Source organism: Diceros bicornis, chromosome 13 (genome assembly GCF_020826845.1).
Source record: "Diceros bicornis minor isolate mBicDic1 chromosome 13, mDicBic1.mat.cur, whole genome shotgun sequence".
NCBI classification, from domain to species: Eukaryota; Metazoa; Chordata; class Mammalia; order Perissodactyla; family Rhinocerotidae; genus Diceros; species Diceros bicornis.
In genome coordinates this window covers 30919137-30934955 of record NC_080752.1, presented here as the reverse complement: position 1 = coordinate 30934955, position 15819 = coordinate 30919137, and the positions used below count along the sequence as shown (strand labels likewise).

Sequence of the window (15819 nt, the reverse complement as noted above, 5' to 3'; positions counted from 1 at the left end):
TGTGGCACAATAAAATACTATTCCTCTACTTAAAAAGATATTATAGAAAAATATCTAGCAATACAAAAATTGTTATAAAGCGAGGGGAAAACATGTTAAAATAGTATATTTAATAAAATCTCACTTTTGTTACTTAAAAAAACCATGTATGTAAGTATGGACAAGGATATTTAGCACAGTTAATAATCATCTTTTAACGAGTCGGGTTATGGGTTTTTCTCTAGCTTCTTTTTGTAAATAGTTTAAGAATTCTCTATCACAACCATGGCTTGTTTTCTTTTCAAAAGTCACAGAAATGTCATCATGAGCTGATTAAACGATAAAAAAGCATGCATATTAGTTTCACCCCAGGAGCGTTGGCCTTATTAAACACACACACACTCTAAGATGCCCATACTTGAAACCGGGAACTACAATCAAGAATATTTCAAAGAGGAAGCTGCTCAGGTATGAAACAATCATCTGAAAACGAAGTTCTTTCAGAAGAGAAGCAAGGTCTCCCGGTTCATGCCTGTTATGAGCACACCCTGTCAGTGGCTTTGACTCAGGGTCTTTACAAGTGGTAAAAGCAAACAGTTTCATGGCAAATGCATAGTCTAACCAGGTTAAGGTGCCATAGATCTATGAAAGCATGGAAACACACCCAGACCCTGTTTTGGGGTTCAGGTGAGAAAAGGGTTTGTTAAACAGACTCTTTCCCAGAGGGAAGTTACCTCCTACCCACTCACTCCCTGGGAGAGGTCAAAGAGCATCTCTGGTTGGACTCTTAATGCTTTGGTCTAAAGTGACCAGGTCAGGTTACCCAAGAAGCACTTAACAATCTCACCTCATAGTCTTTCCTTGGAAGGATCTCATCCTCCTCCTCCTGTGTTTCTCCAAGGATGGTCTAGAAAAACAGATCCACAGAAGGAAGATCCTTTTAATGGTTAAAAGTGGAAAGAGGCAGAAGTATTTACTGAAATCAGTTGCTAGCATCTAAGTCATCTGAAGCCATTATCATGAAATGGGAACAAGACTTCAAAAAAAACTTTTGGGATGGGGGTGATGTGGGTGGGGACCAACAATCATCCAGCTGAGCTCTTCATTTCTATTGGTACATTCTCCAAATAACTACTCTTGTCTCCAGAACAAGTCAAAGATGTCCCTTGCCAGCCTATGGGGAAAAAATTCAGGTTCCATCTGACAATATGCCGAATCTGCAATCAGAGGAGACCTGTCAACTCTGGGGACACAGCAACTCAAGTTTTCCCAGGATGCTTTGCAGAGGGAAGCCGGATTGTCAGTGACCCAGGAAGGGTGAGGGACAGAGTAAGGGCTGGAGAAACTGAGCCAGCTGCATGATAAGCACAAAGTCCAGTGAAGGGGCTCATTCTGAAAACGCCTGTTTCATTCAAAACTCCTTTCAGATAGAAATAAAAGAAAACATAGATGAAATTAACTGGAGTTGGCCTGGATTCTTCCTCAGATTCCAGGGACGGGTTATGAGAAAAGCGCCTAGACTTGGGCAGGTGAAGAGGGGCAGATGCTTCGAGAGCCAGGCTGCAGTCCCCAGGCCCCACCCGCGGCCACCTGCGGGCCCAGCTCAGCCCGGCCCCACCCCCGGCAACGCCTCTCGCCATCCCTTAGCAACCGCCCCCTCCCCAGCCCGGCTCCGCCCGCTCCTTACCAGCTCCTCGGGGGTGCGGGTCTCACGCTCACCGCAGCAGCAACACCACCGGCAGCAGCAGCAGAGGGACCCCCTGCACCCCGCCATCTTCCTCCTTTACTGCCAGTCCGGACCCCTCTGCCAACCCCTTTCCACCCAGGATCCGCGCCTCACGTGACTGGCCCCGGAGAGTCAGGTGGTCCTCTCGAGCTTGGGGACGGAGACAGGGAGTGGCTGCAGACGGGTGAGGCGACGGCCCGCGTCACATGATGGTGGAGGAACGGCTTCCGACGAGACCTCTGGGCGCGGCCATGTTTGGGGCGGAGCTTCCGGTCGCCCGCATGGGCGCCCTCTCGTCCCGCCTCCCTCAGCGACCTGAACGCCGCGCCCCTCCCCCGCGCGCCGCCTCCGCACACGCCCCTGCAGCGGCCACGCGGTAGCGGTGGCGCGCGCGTTCTCAGTCACCCGCGACCAGAGGGTAAGTGACAAGGCGTGGGGTCGCCGGGGAGGGAGACCGGGAGCCCGGTGCCACCCACCCAGGGGCGGGGACTTGCTTGTGGGCGGGGAGTGATGGAGGCCGCCCCGCCCCTTCAAGAGGGGGGCTGCCACCCCGTCTGCGCGCGCCCGCCGCGGAGCTAGTGTAACCCCCAATGGCTGTCACGCTCAGCGAGTCCCTCAACCGTGAAGCGAAGACTCACTTTCGACCCCCGGCCTGGACGGAGGGACCGCTGGGATGAGACGGCCCTGGGACGGGGATGGTGATCAGTCCCCCCACCAGCGGGCCTGGGCCCGCATCCCCGCCCCCGCCGGTGACCCAGTGACTCGATTCTCGGCCTTCAGCCACCCGGGCGCCGCAGGCGTCTTTCCGGCTCCAGCCTTTTAAACCTGCCTCCCTCCAGCCCCTGGAGGAGAAGAGCGTGAGCCGCTGGCGTTGCTGTTCCCGGTGCCCACCTGGACTCTTCTGGGAGTGGTGGGCTCCGTCTCCCCCGACTGCTCGGTGCTTGGCACAGATTAAGTAAGTGGGCAGTAAATGGCAGAGGGTTATTTTGAGAAGGGAGTGACAGCGCCTAGCCCGGTGGCGCTCAGGGAGTGCTGGCTTTTATTACCCTGTGCCAGGCACTGGGGATACCACAGGCAGGGGACTGGGCCCTGGTCTCAGGGAACTGGAGCGTGGGAGGGGAGGCAGACCTGTGAGCCCACAATTATAACGCAGGGTGCTATGGGAGCCTAGCCTAAAATGGATAAGTAGTGGCACGTGAAAAAAGGCTTGTGCCTGGCACGTACTAGGGATGCAGTAAGTCTTTATTGAGCAAATGAAAGAACAGTCTGTAGGTGGTTCAGCCCCCTCCCCCTCTCTTGGCTTGTCCCAGCAGATGGTTAAGGCACTCTATTGAATTTGGGACAAAGGCCAGCAAGGCTGATCTTGACAGTCTCCCCCTTCTCACTTCTGATGGCCATCCTCGCTGAGAAACTGGAGTTTTAGGTCAGAATCAAAATGGGCATCTCTATGGGGAGAAAGTGTTCGCACAAGTGTTCTTAGTCTGCTCTTGACTCCTCGACTTCAGATGTACCAATGTGTGTTATGTGCACTTGAGCATGTTTCAGGGGAGAGGAGCAGTGGATTCCATCAGTTTCTCAAGAGTTTAGCACCCCAAAATGGTTAAGAACACCAGCTTAGCAGTCGATGTTCCCTGAAAGGAATCAACTTGGCAAGGTTGTTCCTCTAATGCTCCCTGTCACCACACACCTGATTTTCACTGCTAAAAAAAGTGTGTTTGCACATTGCTGTGCAAGAGTAGTGTTTTGTTTTGATTGTAAGTATTTGTCTTATTTTCCCCACCAAACCGCCCAGTGGTACTGAGCCCTCTGTTGGCCTGCCTGTGGTTGCCGTGGTTCAGGGCTTCGTATACAGTGGCTGTGCAGTTACTGTAATTACTTTAACTGACCTCAGTGGTGTGTGTAAGGAGAACAGCCCAGAAGGCAGGCCCAGATGGGGCATCCTTTGTTCTGAGTTGGACGTAAATTCATGCCCTTACTGAACTTGGGTCTAGCTACTTTGGGAACCCAGCCAATGTCAAGTTCTAATCATGACATGGTCTTTTTGGAGTAGCATGAACTCAGGAGAAATCTGGCTCTTTGTCGAGCCCTCACCCCATCCATCCTGCACACAGACTGTTCCAAGTAACAGGAGATGTTCTAGGCAGGGCCAGGCCAAGCTATTCCTTCTTTGGAGAGTGATCCAGTGACACTGAACGTCTGTTGGCCGCCTCTCCCCAACGCCTGCAGTCTCTGGCCCCTGAGTGCCCCTCCTTCCATCCGCCTTCTACAGCTAGAGCCTCAGCCCTCCCTCTCGCCTGGAAGCCTTTCCCCCGCCCCCTTGTGCTGCCTCCAGCTCTGGCTCTAGGCTCTTCCTTTGTCATAGCTCCGCCCAGTCGGGACACACTCGCTGGGGAAGTTTTCTGTGTTTCTTCCCCACTCACGCTGGGTCTAAGCTGGCAGAGATGGACCATCCAAAACCCAGGGTTTTCCTAGCCAGGCACCACTGCCCCTCCCTAGGAATACGGGCCTTGGGGGCTGGCAGTGTGAGGTTCTCTGTGCCGCCCTCCATCAGGTAGATGTCATCAAGGATCCATGGGCTGAAGGAGCATGTTTTTGTGCCGGGTGGGGCTGTCATACATGGAGCCAGGCAGCAGTGGAGGGCAAAGCTTTGAGTGAGGCAGCACAGACAGTCATAACTATGGCGTGTGGAGCCACTGGGTGGGGACATTTTCACCCTCACCGTCACCAGCCTTCTGCCTGCGTGGAAATGCAGCAACTCTCACTTGACTCTGTCACTCTGGAGCTTGGCTGCCTGCCCTCTGATGCCTCTTGCCCCTACCCCGTGCAGCAGGAACCCTGCCATGGTGAACGAACCCAGAGGGAATGATGGCCCCCACCCCCGCTCGGAGGGCAGCAGTAGTGGCAGCGAGAGCTCCAGGGATAGTTCGAGATGTTCCACCCCGGGGCTGGACCCCGAGCGGCATGAGAGACTCAGGGAGAAGATGAGGCGGAGGATGGATTCTGGTGACAAGTGGTTCTCCCTCGAATTCTTCCCTCCTCGGACTGCCGAGGGAGCTGTCAATCTCATCTCAAGGTGAGTTGATGTAACAGTAAGGAGGAGGGCCAGATTGGGGGGGGGCTGGGGTTGGGGGAGAAGGTGCTCTGTCAGCCATGGGGGCTGGGCTGCACTTTGACCTGGCAGAAAAAGGCAGCCAGAGGGGCTGGAAGAGAGCAAAAGCAGGGTAAATCTTTTGATCCAAAGCTTCTCAGTTGTCTGTAAAAGTCTCTGCAAGCATCTGGAACTTGTAGACACACTTCAGGGGGTTAAAACTGTTGATTCTCTCAAACTTGGGCGGAACTTGGGGCTGGCTTGTGAGTACAGTAAGGAAGTCACAAAGCGGCTTGGAGAACATTTTCAGCAAGTTAGGAATTTGGATTACGCCTCTTGAAATCTAGAAATGCCAACTGCATTACGTTAGCACACTATGAATTGCAGTTCCTTTTTTAAAGTTTATCCTTTTTGCTGTTTGCACGTCTCAGGTGTCGCTCCCAAGGTTTTGAAATTTAAAGGCACAGGGATGTTTAAATACACTATGTTACAGCTTGTAACAAAGCGGTGTGCACGTGCACACTCATGGCTCTAGAGTCTAGTTCAGGAACTGTGGCCTTGCTCTGCAAGACTGCTGGCTGCTGCACCGGGACTGGGGGGCAGCATGAAACAAACTTGTATCTGCTCACCCTCTTTTTTCCTGTTCCTGTAATGATCCTCTGCTTGCCACTCTGAGGCTTCCCCGAACCTTTGACCATCGAAATGTCTTAACTTACCCAAGATGATAAATGTGTGAGCACTTTGCAAAGTCTAAAGTGTTGCTGTCACACAAAATGGGTGCACTGTTGTTACATGTTATCTCCACAGTAATAGCAATCATCATAATAGCAGCTCGATTGACTGAGTGTCGACTGTGTACCAGGCACTGTGCTAAGAGCTGTGGAGCCATCTAGCGTATTATTTCTATAATGTATTATGACGTAGGTACTGTTCTCTGCCACATTTTAGAAATGAGGACATTGAGGCTCAGAGAGATTAAGTAATTTTCCCAAGATCACACAGCTAATAAATAGCAAAGCCAGGATATGAATGCAGGTTGGTCTGATTCCATTCTGCATGCATCTCTAACTCGCAGACCCCGTGGGAAGGTGGTGAAGGGTGGTGTGCTCCCGGGAGCCCCTCTTCAGAAAGAAATTCCCTACAGGTTTGACCGCATGGGGGCAGGTGGCCCCCTCTTCGTAGATGTGACTTGGCACCCAGCAGGGGACCCTGGCTCCGACAAGGAGACCTCCTCCATGGTGATCGCCAGTGCCGCTGTGAACTACTGTGGCCTGGAGACCATCCTGCACATGACCTGCTGCCATCAGAGCCGGGAGGAGATCACTGGCTATCTGCACAAGGCCAAGCGGCTGGGCCTGAAGAACATCTTGGCGTTGAGGGGAGGTGTGGAGCCAGCACCCTACTCTCGGGGCTCTGGCTTCCCCGAAGGCCTCTTCTGTCCCTGGAACGGTTCATTACTTTTCTCGGGGCCCACACTGAGCATGCTCAGGGTCTCCTCCCTGCCAGTAGCATCAGTGGGCATTGTGGGTAGTGAGTACCCTGGGCATTGCACAGATGGAGCCACCTCTTGACTCTTGACCTCGACGTAGGGGTTCAGTCGGGAAGGCAGCTGGTGACTGATAACCCTCTGCCCTGGCTACACTTAGCTTCATCAGTCGCTGGCTGCTCCCAGCTCCTGGCCCAGTCAAAGAGTGTGGTTCTGGCGTTTGTCCCAGGAGTGAGAATAGCTGCTTATGCCTCTGGTGCCTGCTGTCACCGAGCCACCCAAGTGTGGGAAGAGGGAGCCTGATGGGTGGGATCTTGTGGCCTCTGCTCCCCACCGCAAGACCACTTCTCAGTGGGGTTGGGTGAGGGTGCCTGAGCACATGCAGGTCTGAGTGGGGAAGGGATCTCAGATGCTCCAGGCTAAACAAAGAGCAGCAGCCGTCCCCTGTGCACCACTGCCAGCGCAGTGCCCGCAGGGTTGGCACTCGGTAAATGTTTGACAGGTTGGCCGCTGTCTTCCCTCCCACTATTGACCAAGTGCTGTGCCAGGAAGAGGAGACACAAACTTAAATAATATGAAGGCTCTGCCCTTGAGGAGCTCACAGTCCTGGGTCTAAGGGGAGGGAGAAGGAGCAGAAGGGCTGTCTGGAGGTTGGGTGAGCCCCAGTGACTGTGACCTCCACCAACTCTGCAGACCCCATAGGTGACGAGTGGGAAGAGGAGGAAGGAGGCTTCAGCTATGCTGCAGACCTGGTGAAGCACATCCGAAGCGAGTTTGGTGACTACTTTGACGTCTGTGTGGCAGGTAAGTGGCTGGAGCATCCCGGTGGGTGGGGACAGAGAGGGGAAGGAATGAGACGCCCAGAGAGGCATGGGGAGCCCGCCGGTGTTCAGGTCAGGCCCTGGTAACCCAGTGCACCGTGGGCCTGAGTCTGTACCAGGTGAGGAGGGGCAGAGGCGAATTACACAACGTCCTTGCCCTCCTTCTATCACCACCACCCTCCCAGGCTGCCACCACCCCTTAAGTTTTTGTTCCTCTGCCTTATCGTGCTCTCAGCCTGCTTTCCAGCCCTATTCTTCTTCTTCTTCAAATAAAAGAGGGATATTTATTAAGATTCCGGGGGGCAGGGAATCTCAGAACCCAAGGTCAGGAAGTGGCATCAGACCTCACCAGGTGCTGGCACTAGAAACAGCCAGGAACCAAGGCCCCCTTCATTCTCTCTGGAGCCAGAGTTCCACATCTCTGCCTCCCACTGCACGTCTGCTCCATGCTTAGTCCAGTAGACGTGGGTACACATTCCCACACATGAGCTTCTGCCTGCTCCTGAGTATACGTGGTCAATTACAGCCAACAGTGCAGACTGCTTGACAGGTCTCAGTGTCAATTCCAAATTCTCAGGAGAGAGAATTGGATTGGCTCAACTCTAGTTCCATTGGCTACAGCCAGGAGGCAAGGCTCACCTGCTAGAAATGGATGGGGTGGCCTTCTCTCTTACCCCCACTCATGGGGATCCGGCCTTCAGCTTCTCAAATAGGGGCTTGCATATGGTGAGGCAGCATGTGCCAGGGACACAAAAAGTCTGGAGATTAATTTGGCACATCATCTTGGTGTGACAATTTTTCTCAAATATTTTGGGGAAAATCATATCATTTTTATATTAAAATAAACATGGCTACATTTATGGGATAGCAGGTCAAAGTGATCTGAATTAAAAAAAATAAGCCATGTGGCTTCAAGGAAATCACTTTTCTGGGTGACTTTGGGCTTAGTCCCAGGCCCCAGGTACGTGTCCACTCTCCTCAGTCAGTGGGGCTGTTGAGGTGGATGAGTCTGGGAGGCCCTGACGAGGAGTTAGGAACACAGCAGGCATGTGCAGCTGTTGGAGTGTCCATGGCTCGCATGGCCACGATCCAGTCAGTCACTTGGGGAACGTGCACGCGTGCAGCAGGCCGTGGATGATCGCGAGGGGCAGCCGGCAGAGCCGTGAGCGTCAGTGGCTCAATGGTTTGGTGCTTTGCTGATTGTAAAGGGGGTGAGAAAGAGGATGGGGGCTTGGAAAGCACCGAGCTGACCAGGGCAGAACGAGAATATAGGAAACTGGGAAAGTCCAAGTGTAATCAAGTGCTAGACTTGTTTGGTGATATTGAGGTTTTAAAGCTATGGAGTTTCAGCTAGTAAAACTTCTTTGTTTCTGAAATTCCTGCTGGAAAAATGGCCTTGCTATTGAAAGTGTGAAATCCAGGTGCTTAATCCTCCCACCCCTTCACCCCTGGAAACAGTAGTGTTTACATCTATTTTTGATGACTTGAGGTTTCTTAAGAACGAAACTGCCTTATCATAGCAAAGCAGCTTGGCTTCCCAACAGCCTGGCCCTGGGGTCTACCCCTTCCTGGCGTGGGGTCCTGCCCTGGGCTCAGGCTGAGGAAGCCAGCACCCTGCCTGCAGTTTCATTAAGGCCTGCGGTCTTCCTGTGCAAGCAGGGCTGCTAGTAAGTTCAGTTGTTTAGGGAAGTGGTCAGAGTTCATGGAGCCAGGGAGGAGCCTGCCTCCCCTCCCAGAGGATTCCAGAGTCCCACCTTCGGCATCCCCGGCGCGCGTCATCCTGGCGGCCCCGGTGTTTTCACACTCCAGGAGCTGCTTCCTCCGCGGGGCTCCTCGCTCTGCTGTCAGGCTGCTGTCTGAATCTGACCCTGGTTCTGCCGTCAGAAGCAGCACAGTGTGCCTAGTAAGGAACTCGGCTGAGCTGAATCCTTTTCCCTGTGACAGACCTGGGGTCGTTCTTTCCGTTCTTTGTGTCAAACAAAAGGTCTCTGCTTTCTGCAGTTCTTCCTCGTGTAACGTGGTTTCTAGCTTTTCACTATCTTAGACCCCGGAGTAATTTTAATGCTAAATTAAAAGCCCTGTTTTAATCCAGTGCCCACACTCGAGCCTAGCACCCGGATGCTGCCCAGCCAGTGCCGAATGTAGCATTTTCTCTTTTGCGTGGCCACAAAGTGCAGGCCTGATTGGCCTGGCTGGTTGCAAGGGGCGTGAGGCAGGACAGGGTGGGGAGTTTGGAGTAATCCATCCCCCCTACTCTTGGGAGGGTGGCTCCAACCCGCATCTTACCCAGGGTCATGTCCAGGGTGAGGGGCACGTCAGCAATGAGCCCAGCCACTCACCGTTCAGCCTGTCCACGCCGTGGGGGTGGAGGTACGAGTCCGGAACCCCCGAGGCAGAGAACTCTCTGTTCCCAGCTCTCTGGTTTCTTCATCACTCGCCTTGAGCAGGTGGAGCCAGCCTCTTGTACTGTCATCCCTATTGGCAGGTTACCCCAAAGGCCACCCTGACGCAGGGAGCCTTGAGGCCGACTTGAAGTACTTGAAGGAGAAGGTGTCTGCGGGAGCCGACTTCATCATCACTCAGCTTTTCTTTGAGGCTGACACGTTCTTCCGTTTTGTTAAGGCTTGCTCCGAGATAGGCATTACCTGCCCCATCCTCCCCGGCATCTTTCCTATTCAGGTGAGGGTCCCAGGAGGGCTAATGGACTCCCTCCAGCCCCGTCCTGGCACAGGGCAGGGCCCTGGGTGAAGTGCCGAGTTCATGGTAAAGTTCTTGGATGCTCGTTAGAGTCCCCTTCAGACAGATGTGCCAGTCCTTACAAAATGGCACCGCATTTTGGTTATCTCTAACTGCCCCCTAAGACAGCAGAAGTGCCTATTGGAGGGGCTTGTTGTAGTTTGGCTTACTGACAGATGTCACTAAAAGGGATTAAATCTCGCATTTAAATTTTGCTTAAATCAGTGTTTCCCAGACTTGGCTGTCTTCAGAATCATTTGATAAGCTTTTTTCAAAAGATGGATTTCCAGATCCCATGCCCAGAAGTTTGATGCAGTGGATCTGATGTGGGGCCTGGGAAGTTGTACATCACATCTTAAGTTTTGCAGGTGATTCTGATGATCTGTGAGGCTTGGGAACCACTGGGTTAGGTGACCACATGTCATCAATAAATACATCTAGGTGCTAAAGGGCTGGCTCAGACCGCTGGCAGGGATGCTACGGTCAGCTGCTGTACTCTGCAAAGAGTGGGAGAAGCAGGACTGGGCAAGGTCCTCCTACAATGTGGCCTGACTTTCCTGGGTCCCTTTGTGTTGCACTCCACTTGGCCAGGAGACCTGCTGGGGGACGGGGTGGGGAGTGAGTATTTAGGGTGAGAGAGGGCTGGGAGTTAGCCCCACAGCCCCCTCGTGTCTCGGACAGGGCTACCACTCCCTTCGGCAGCTTGTGAAGCTGTCCAAGCTGGAGGTGCCGCAGCAGATCAAGGATGTGATCGAGCCGATCAAAGACAACGACGCTGCCATCCGCAGCTATGGCATCGAGCAGGCCGTGAGCCTGTGCCGGGAGCTTCTGGCAAGTGGCTTGGTGCCGGGCCTCCACTTCTATACCCTCAACCGCGAGGTGGCCACCATCGAGGTGCTGAAGCGTCTGGGCCTGTGGATCGAGGACCCCAGGTGAGGCCAGTGGCCCGGATTCAGGCCCAGGAGCTGCGGTGGAAAGTCAGGTGGGCAGAGAAGTCAGAAGGAGCACGGCCTCGTGGTGCTGGCTACCACGGGGTACAGAGTGATGTCTACGCTGTGGCTGGTGGCTCACTGAGGATCCCAGTCTTGGGGGATCTCCACGTGTGGCTTGACATTTATGAGTCAGACCGAAGAGCCAGGCTCAGTGGTGCCCTGCGCCTCCCTGCTCCCTCTGGCCGATCCCTTACCATTTCTGTCTCATTCTTATCCAGGCGTCCCCTGCCCTGGGCTGTCAGTGCCCACCCCAAGCGCCGGGAGGAAGATGTACGTCCCATATTCTGGGCCTCCAGGCCGAGGAGTTACATCTACCGCACCCAGGACTGGGATGAGTTCCCCAACGGCCGCTGGTGAGCTGCAGACGCACCATGGCGAATGAATCCTATTTCTTGGGAGGAGGGAGGCAGGAGATGGCATGCTTATGGTTGAGCCTTTGGGAGGAGCAACGGGGAAAAGGATTCCCAGGAATGCCCCCCAGGCACGTGGGTGTGACTGTCCTGTCAGAAGCCCAAGGTCAGGAGTATGCCTTGACCTCTGGACACCTCCTCCACCAGGGGCAACTCCTCCTCACCGGCCTTCGGGGAGCTGAAGGACTACTACCTCTTCTACCTCAAGAGCAAGTCCCCGAGGGAAGAGCTGCTAAAGATGTGGGGCGAGGAGCTGACCAGTGAAGAGAGTGTCTTTGAAGTCTTTGCCTGCTACCTCTCGGGAGAGCCCAACCAGAACGGCTACAAAGTGAGTGGGGCTGAGGCGGGATCCAGGTGACCTCCCCCGCCCTTTTTCCCGTGGGCCAGACCGCGGGGCTGTGACTTCCCCACCCTGAGCCTCATCTTTCCGTGTCTGGACATGGCACCTCAGCAAAGGGAAGGGTGAGTTGGGACATCCCCACCTAAGGGTGCCTGGAAGGGGCTTATAGAGGCAAAGACAGGCTGGGTCTCTGACAGAGCCCATGAGAGGGAGACACCCAGGGCGCCAGATCTGATCGTGGCCCCCACCCGGCTCACCCTCTCTCCCAGGTGACTTGCCTGCCCTGGAATGACGAGCCCTTGGCAGCTGAGACGAGCCTGATGAAGGAGGAGCTGCTGCGAGTCAACCGGCAGGGCATCCTCACCATCAACTCCCAGCCCAACATTAACGGGAAGCCGTCCTCCGACCCCACTGTGGGCTGGGGCCCCAGCGGGGGCTATGTCTTCCAGAAGGTATGGCAGGGACACAGGGCAACCCCGCCTTGGCCGGCACCCAGGGCTTCTCCAGAGATGGGGACAGAGAAGCCTTCCTCTCCGGGGGCTCTTTATTCTGAGTGGCAGTGGACCAGAGGGGACGGGAGCTCACACTTTAAGTCAGATAGACTTAGGTAGGCAGGACACTTGACTGCTCTGAGCCTCAGCTTTCTCTTCTATACAATGGGGCTGTGTCCTATCGCGTTCTGGGGATGAAAAGTGACCAAGCGTGTAAAGCGCCTTGCACGTGGGAAGAACATGGGAGCGCAAGCGTGTAAAGCGCCTTGCACGTGGGAAGAACATGGGAGCGCTCACTGAGTGAGAGCTGTTATTACTCAGCTGAGCTGATGCTGCTCTCCTAGGGCTGCTGGAGTTAGTTAAGACTGCGTTCTCAACTGGAGACCCTGGGCTTTGGAGTTAGAGACCTGGGTTTGAGGACCAGCTCTGCTGTTTACCCTCATGCAGCCAAGTTGCTCAACTGCCCTGAACTTAGTTTCCTCATCTGTAAAGTGGGGATAATGGTGCCCACCCGGCAGTCTTATAAGCATTACAGCAAATGAATTTAAATGAACCCAGCTTAACCCCCATTTGGTGCTAGAGAAGCCCTCAGTGTCATTGTTACATCCATTGTGGGGGAAGACAGGATGTGTCAGGCCTCTCTCACATGCCTGAGCTTGTCGGACTGGGCCTCCTATACAGCTTTGGAAATGGCTTCTCCATGGAGCCTTCCCCAGTTGGATGAAGGGTGGCAGATGTCCCTCAGACCTGTGCAGACTGAGAGATCTCACATACCTGCTCCCCTCCCCTTTGCTCGTGTATTTGCCAGCTCTGCAGTTCATGATTCCATCCACATGGCCACCGCTAGTCCCGATGCCTTAAGTGTCTGCATGGGGGCCTCCCTGGCCGGTCAGGAGGGCAGGCGTCTGGCGTTTCGGAGCACACGGCCTGCTCAGAGCACACAGAAGAAGGCGTCTGGCAAGGACTTGGCTTATGTGACAGGTGCCTGTCTTGCTCCCCCAGGCCTACTTAGAGTTCTTCACCTCCCGCGAGACAGTGGAAGCGCTTCTGCAAGTGCTGAAGAAGTATGAGCTCCGGGTCAACTACCACATCGTGGATGTGAAGGTAGGCAGCTCCTGGTCCAGACGGCGCGTAGCAGGGCCGGAGCCCAGGGCTGAGGGCACCCGTGCTTCTGCCTCCGTTCAGTCACCGAGCACCTAGCTTCCAGCCAGGGACACGCAAGACAGATGTGCAGACAGAGCTAGGACCCTGCCTCAGAGAGCTCCCAGCCTAGTGAGGGAGACCACTGGGATAACTGGGACTCCGTGTGAGCAGACAGTAAAGTTCAGTGTACGGTGCTGGGGACCCCGGAGGGACGTCTAACCTGGGAGGTCAGGGAAGGCTCTTGAGGCCTGTGTGGCCTGAATCTTTAAGGCCAAGGAGGAGAAGGGCATTTCAGGGAAGGGGCAGAGGGCGTGCAAAGGCATGGGCCGCACAGCCTTTGGGACACTGCTGAATGGGGTCAGAGGGAGGCTGAAGTGTTAAGCAGGGGCCACGTCCTTGTCCTACTTGGAATTTGGGTTTTTCCCTAAGGGCCAGAGGGAGCCTTTCCCAGCCGTGGAGTGACTTGGCTCCGTGTTTTGTTTTAGGCAGGTCACAGGGGACAGCTGTGTGAATAGTGGGGCCGGGGAAGACTAGAGTCAGAGGCCCTCGTGGTAGTCCGAGTGACAGAGAGCAGGGGGCTAGACACAAGGGGACAGGTGGGAGAGTAAGCCGAGCACCAGATGTGGAGCTGATTGGGGCACAGAGAGGAGGAAGGAAATGCCCAGGACGGCCTCTAGGTTTGGGGCTCACGTGGGGAGTGACACGATTCACATTGCTACAGAGTGGGAGGGGCGGGCAGGGGGCATGAGCAGAGCGCTCCCCCTGAGTTGAGCCCCTCAGGCAGGAAGAGGACTGCAGTGTGTTTGCCCCAAGTCTGCTCTTGCCCCCACCCACGCCCCTCAGGGTGAAAACATCACCAATGCCCCTGAGCTGCAGCCCAACGCCGTCACTTGGGGCATCTTCCCTGGGCGCGAGATCATCCAGCCCACAGTGGTGGATCCTGTCAGCTTCATGTTCTGGAAGGTAAGGGGGCCGGGAGCTGGCCTGCCCTGCTCCTCGAAAACCTTGGGCAGGCAGTATGGCTGGGTCCTGAGTGTGGCTGGCGGCCACACCCCTGGGGCTGGCGGACTCGGCCTTCCCACCTGCGCCTTGATTCTGACTCATGGTGTTTATTTCTGGGGTGGGGGTGGGGGGTGGCACTGGCAGTAAGTCTTGTTCTATTCCTGGAAATGTCCTGCTGGGCAACGGCAGAGGCCCTTGGGGCATGGAGCGTGGAGCACGGAGTCCTGACCCGAGGGCAGCTCTGTTAACCTTGCACGTGTGTGTGCGCGCGCACGCGCGTGCGCTGGTGCATGTGTGCCTGTGTGTGTGCACGTGCAGGATGAGGCCTTCGCCCTGTGGATCGAGCAGTGGGGCAAGCTGTATGACGAGGAGTCCCCGTCACGCATGATCATCCAGTACATCCACGACAACTACTTCCTGGTCAACCTGGTGGACAATGAGTTTCCGCTGGACAACTGCCTGTGGCAGGTGGTGGAAGACACATTTGAGCTTCTCAACAGGCCCACCCCGAATGAGAGGGAGATGGAGGCTCCGTGACTCTGCACCAACATCCTTAATTTGAGGCTGCTATGTCCCACCTCCCTCCTCCCCAGTCCTGGTTCTCCTGGGGACCCCTATTCTCCTTCATTTCTCCCCAAGCCCTGGCCTCCACTTCCCCACATGATGATGGCAGCTAGACTGGTGTGAGGCTTCTGGGCTCTGGCTGGACCTGAGTCAGCCCCACGCGGAGCCCTGTGTTCCCTGCTCAGCCAGGACTTGTGCTCTTTTGTGGGGAGCACCTCCGTCCTGCAGAGGAGCACGGTGGGCGGAGCAGCATCCTCCCTGAGAGGGGAGACCAGCTGTTGGATGAGCCCTGGCACCAGGGCAGCCCCTGGGAGCCTGCCTGGGACTGCAGTGACCTTGCACTTGGGACCTGTGGAGGACGAGCAGAGTGAACACAGGCAGCAGGCACGGTGGTTTTCCAGGGGGACATGGCAAAGCGAAGGTGCTACACCCTTCTGCCTCCTAGACGTTGGCAGCTGGGCACTAGTTACTTGTGACTGAGGGGCAGACCACTGCACTGCCTACCTCCTGCCCTGCCGAGGTACCAGCCCCCGGACAGGCCTTGGGCTGAAACCTAATAATGCATTTCTTGCCCCCTTCTACCTGAGCTCAGCTGGGTTTCACCTTTCTGCAGTGCTGCTGCTTGAAACCGTCATCTCTGCGTCCTGGAGGCTGGAGAGGCGCGCCTCCCAAGGGTTAGAGGCATCTGAAGCCTTGTGCTTGGTGGAGCCCTTGGCCTTCCCTGTTTGCCCTTTTTCCCCTGGCCATGAAGAAATACCCTGCCCCTTACCATCAGGGGCAAAGATGGGCTCTCCCGAGCGGGGCTTCTTCCTGGCTTATGTTTTAGGTGGGACCCCCTCCTGCCAGCTGCTCCCTTCCTCTGTGCACCCCGTCCCAGAGCTGTCTGCCTGGCCTTGCTCCCCAGGAGTCAGCCCTCCAGGCTCCTGCCTAGGGGCGGTGACTGGCGGATGCACGTAGGCTGTTCCCTGTCCTGGTCCCTGCCTGCTGGTTTTTGCTGGCTCAGTGGAGGGGGCCGTGGTGGATGTCCAAAGAGCAGCCTGA

The 15819-nt window shown here is 55.3% G+C and overlaps 2 protein-coding genes across 9 annotated transcripts in view; one reads left to right on the top strand and one right to left on the bottom strand.

Annotated features, from left to right (window-relative positions):
* Nucleotides 1-1952, bottom strand: part of CLCN6 (chloride voltage-gated channel 6) — a 31475-nt gene extending 29523 nt beyond the window's left edge. For 2 of the 7 annotated variants that reach the window (XR_009221855.1, XM_058552905.1), the window contains exons 1-2: nt 1667-1952; nt 827-886 (exon numbers count right to left, since the gene is read on the bottom strand). Coding sequence is in view for 5 of the 7 variants with exons in the window: in XM_058552905.1 (XP_058408888.1) it covers nt 827-886; nt 1667-1753 (147 nt within the window). In the remaining 2 variants the exon portion in view is untranslated. Of the gene's footprint in view, nt 1-826; nt 887-1062; nt 1489-1666 lie in introns of those variants that run through there. The other 5 variants (XR_009221854.1, XM_058552901.1, XM_058552900.1 and 2 more) reach the window with 3 other exon arrangements.
* MTHFR (methylenetetrahydrofolate reductase) lies at nt 1946-15743 on the top strand. Of its 2 annotated transcripts, XM_058552906.1 has the most exons (13): nt 1946-2123; nt 2486-2660; nt 4533-4778; nt 5938-6176; nt 6973-7083; nt 9586-9779; nt 10518-10768; nt 11047-11181; nt 11386-11566; nt 11848-12030; nt 13072-13173; nt 14056-14175; nt 14533-15743. In XM_058552906.1, the coding sequence occupies exons 3-13, from the start codon at nt 4546-4548 to the stop codon at nt 14749-14751; spliced, it is 1968 nt and encodes a 655-aa protein (XP_058408889.1). In that variant the 5' UTR covers nt 1946-2123; nt 2486-2660; nt 4533-4545; the 3' UTR covers nt 14752-15743. The 2 variants fall into 2 exon arrangements, with proteins under 2 accessions (XP_058408889.1, XP_058408890.1); XM_058552907.1 differs by lacking the exons at nt 1946-2123; nt 2486-2660 and adding an exon at nt 2673-4256.
* The last annotated feature ends 76 nt before the right edge of the window (nt 15744-15819 follow it).

What these genes read in the sequence shown, in the direction of transcription:
- MTHFR (XM_058552907.1), top strand. Translation starts at nt 4,147, where the DNA reads ATGGACCATCCAAAACCCAGGGTTTTCCTAGCCAGGCACCACTGCCCC. An exon ending in GCTGTCAATCTCATCTCAAG is followed by an intron (nt 4,779 to 5,937) that starts GTGAGTTGATGT and finishes AATTCCCTACAG; the next exon opens with GTTTGACCGCATGGGGGCAG. An exon ending in CCAACCAGAACGGCTACAAA is followed by an intron (nt 11,567 to 11,847) that starts GTGAGTGGGGCT and finishes CCTCTCTCCCAG; the next exon opens with GTGACTTGCCTGCCCTGGAA.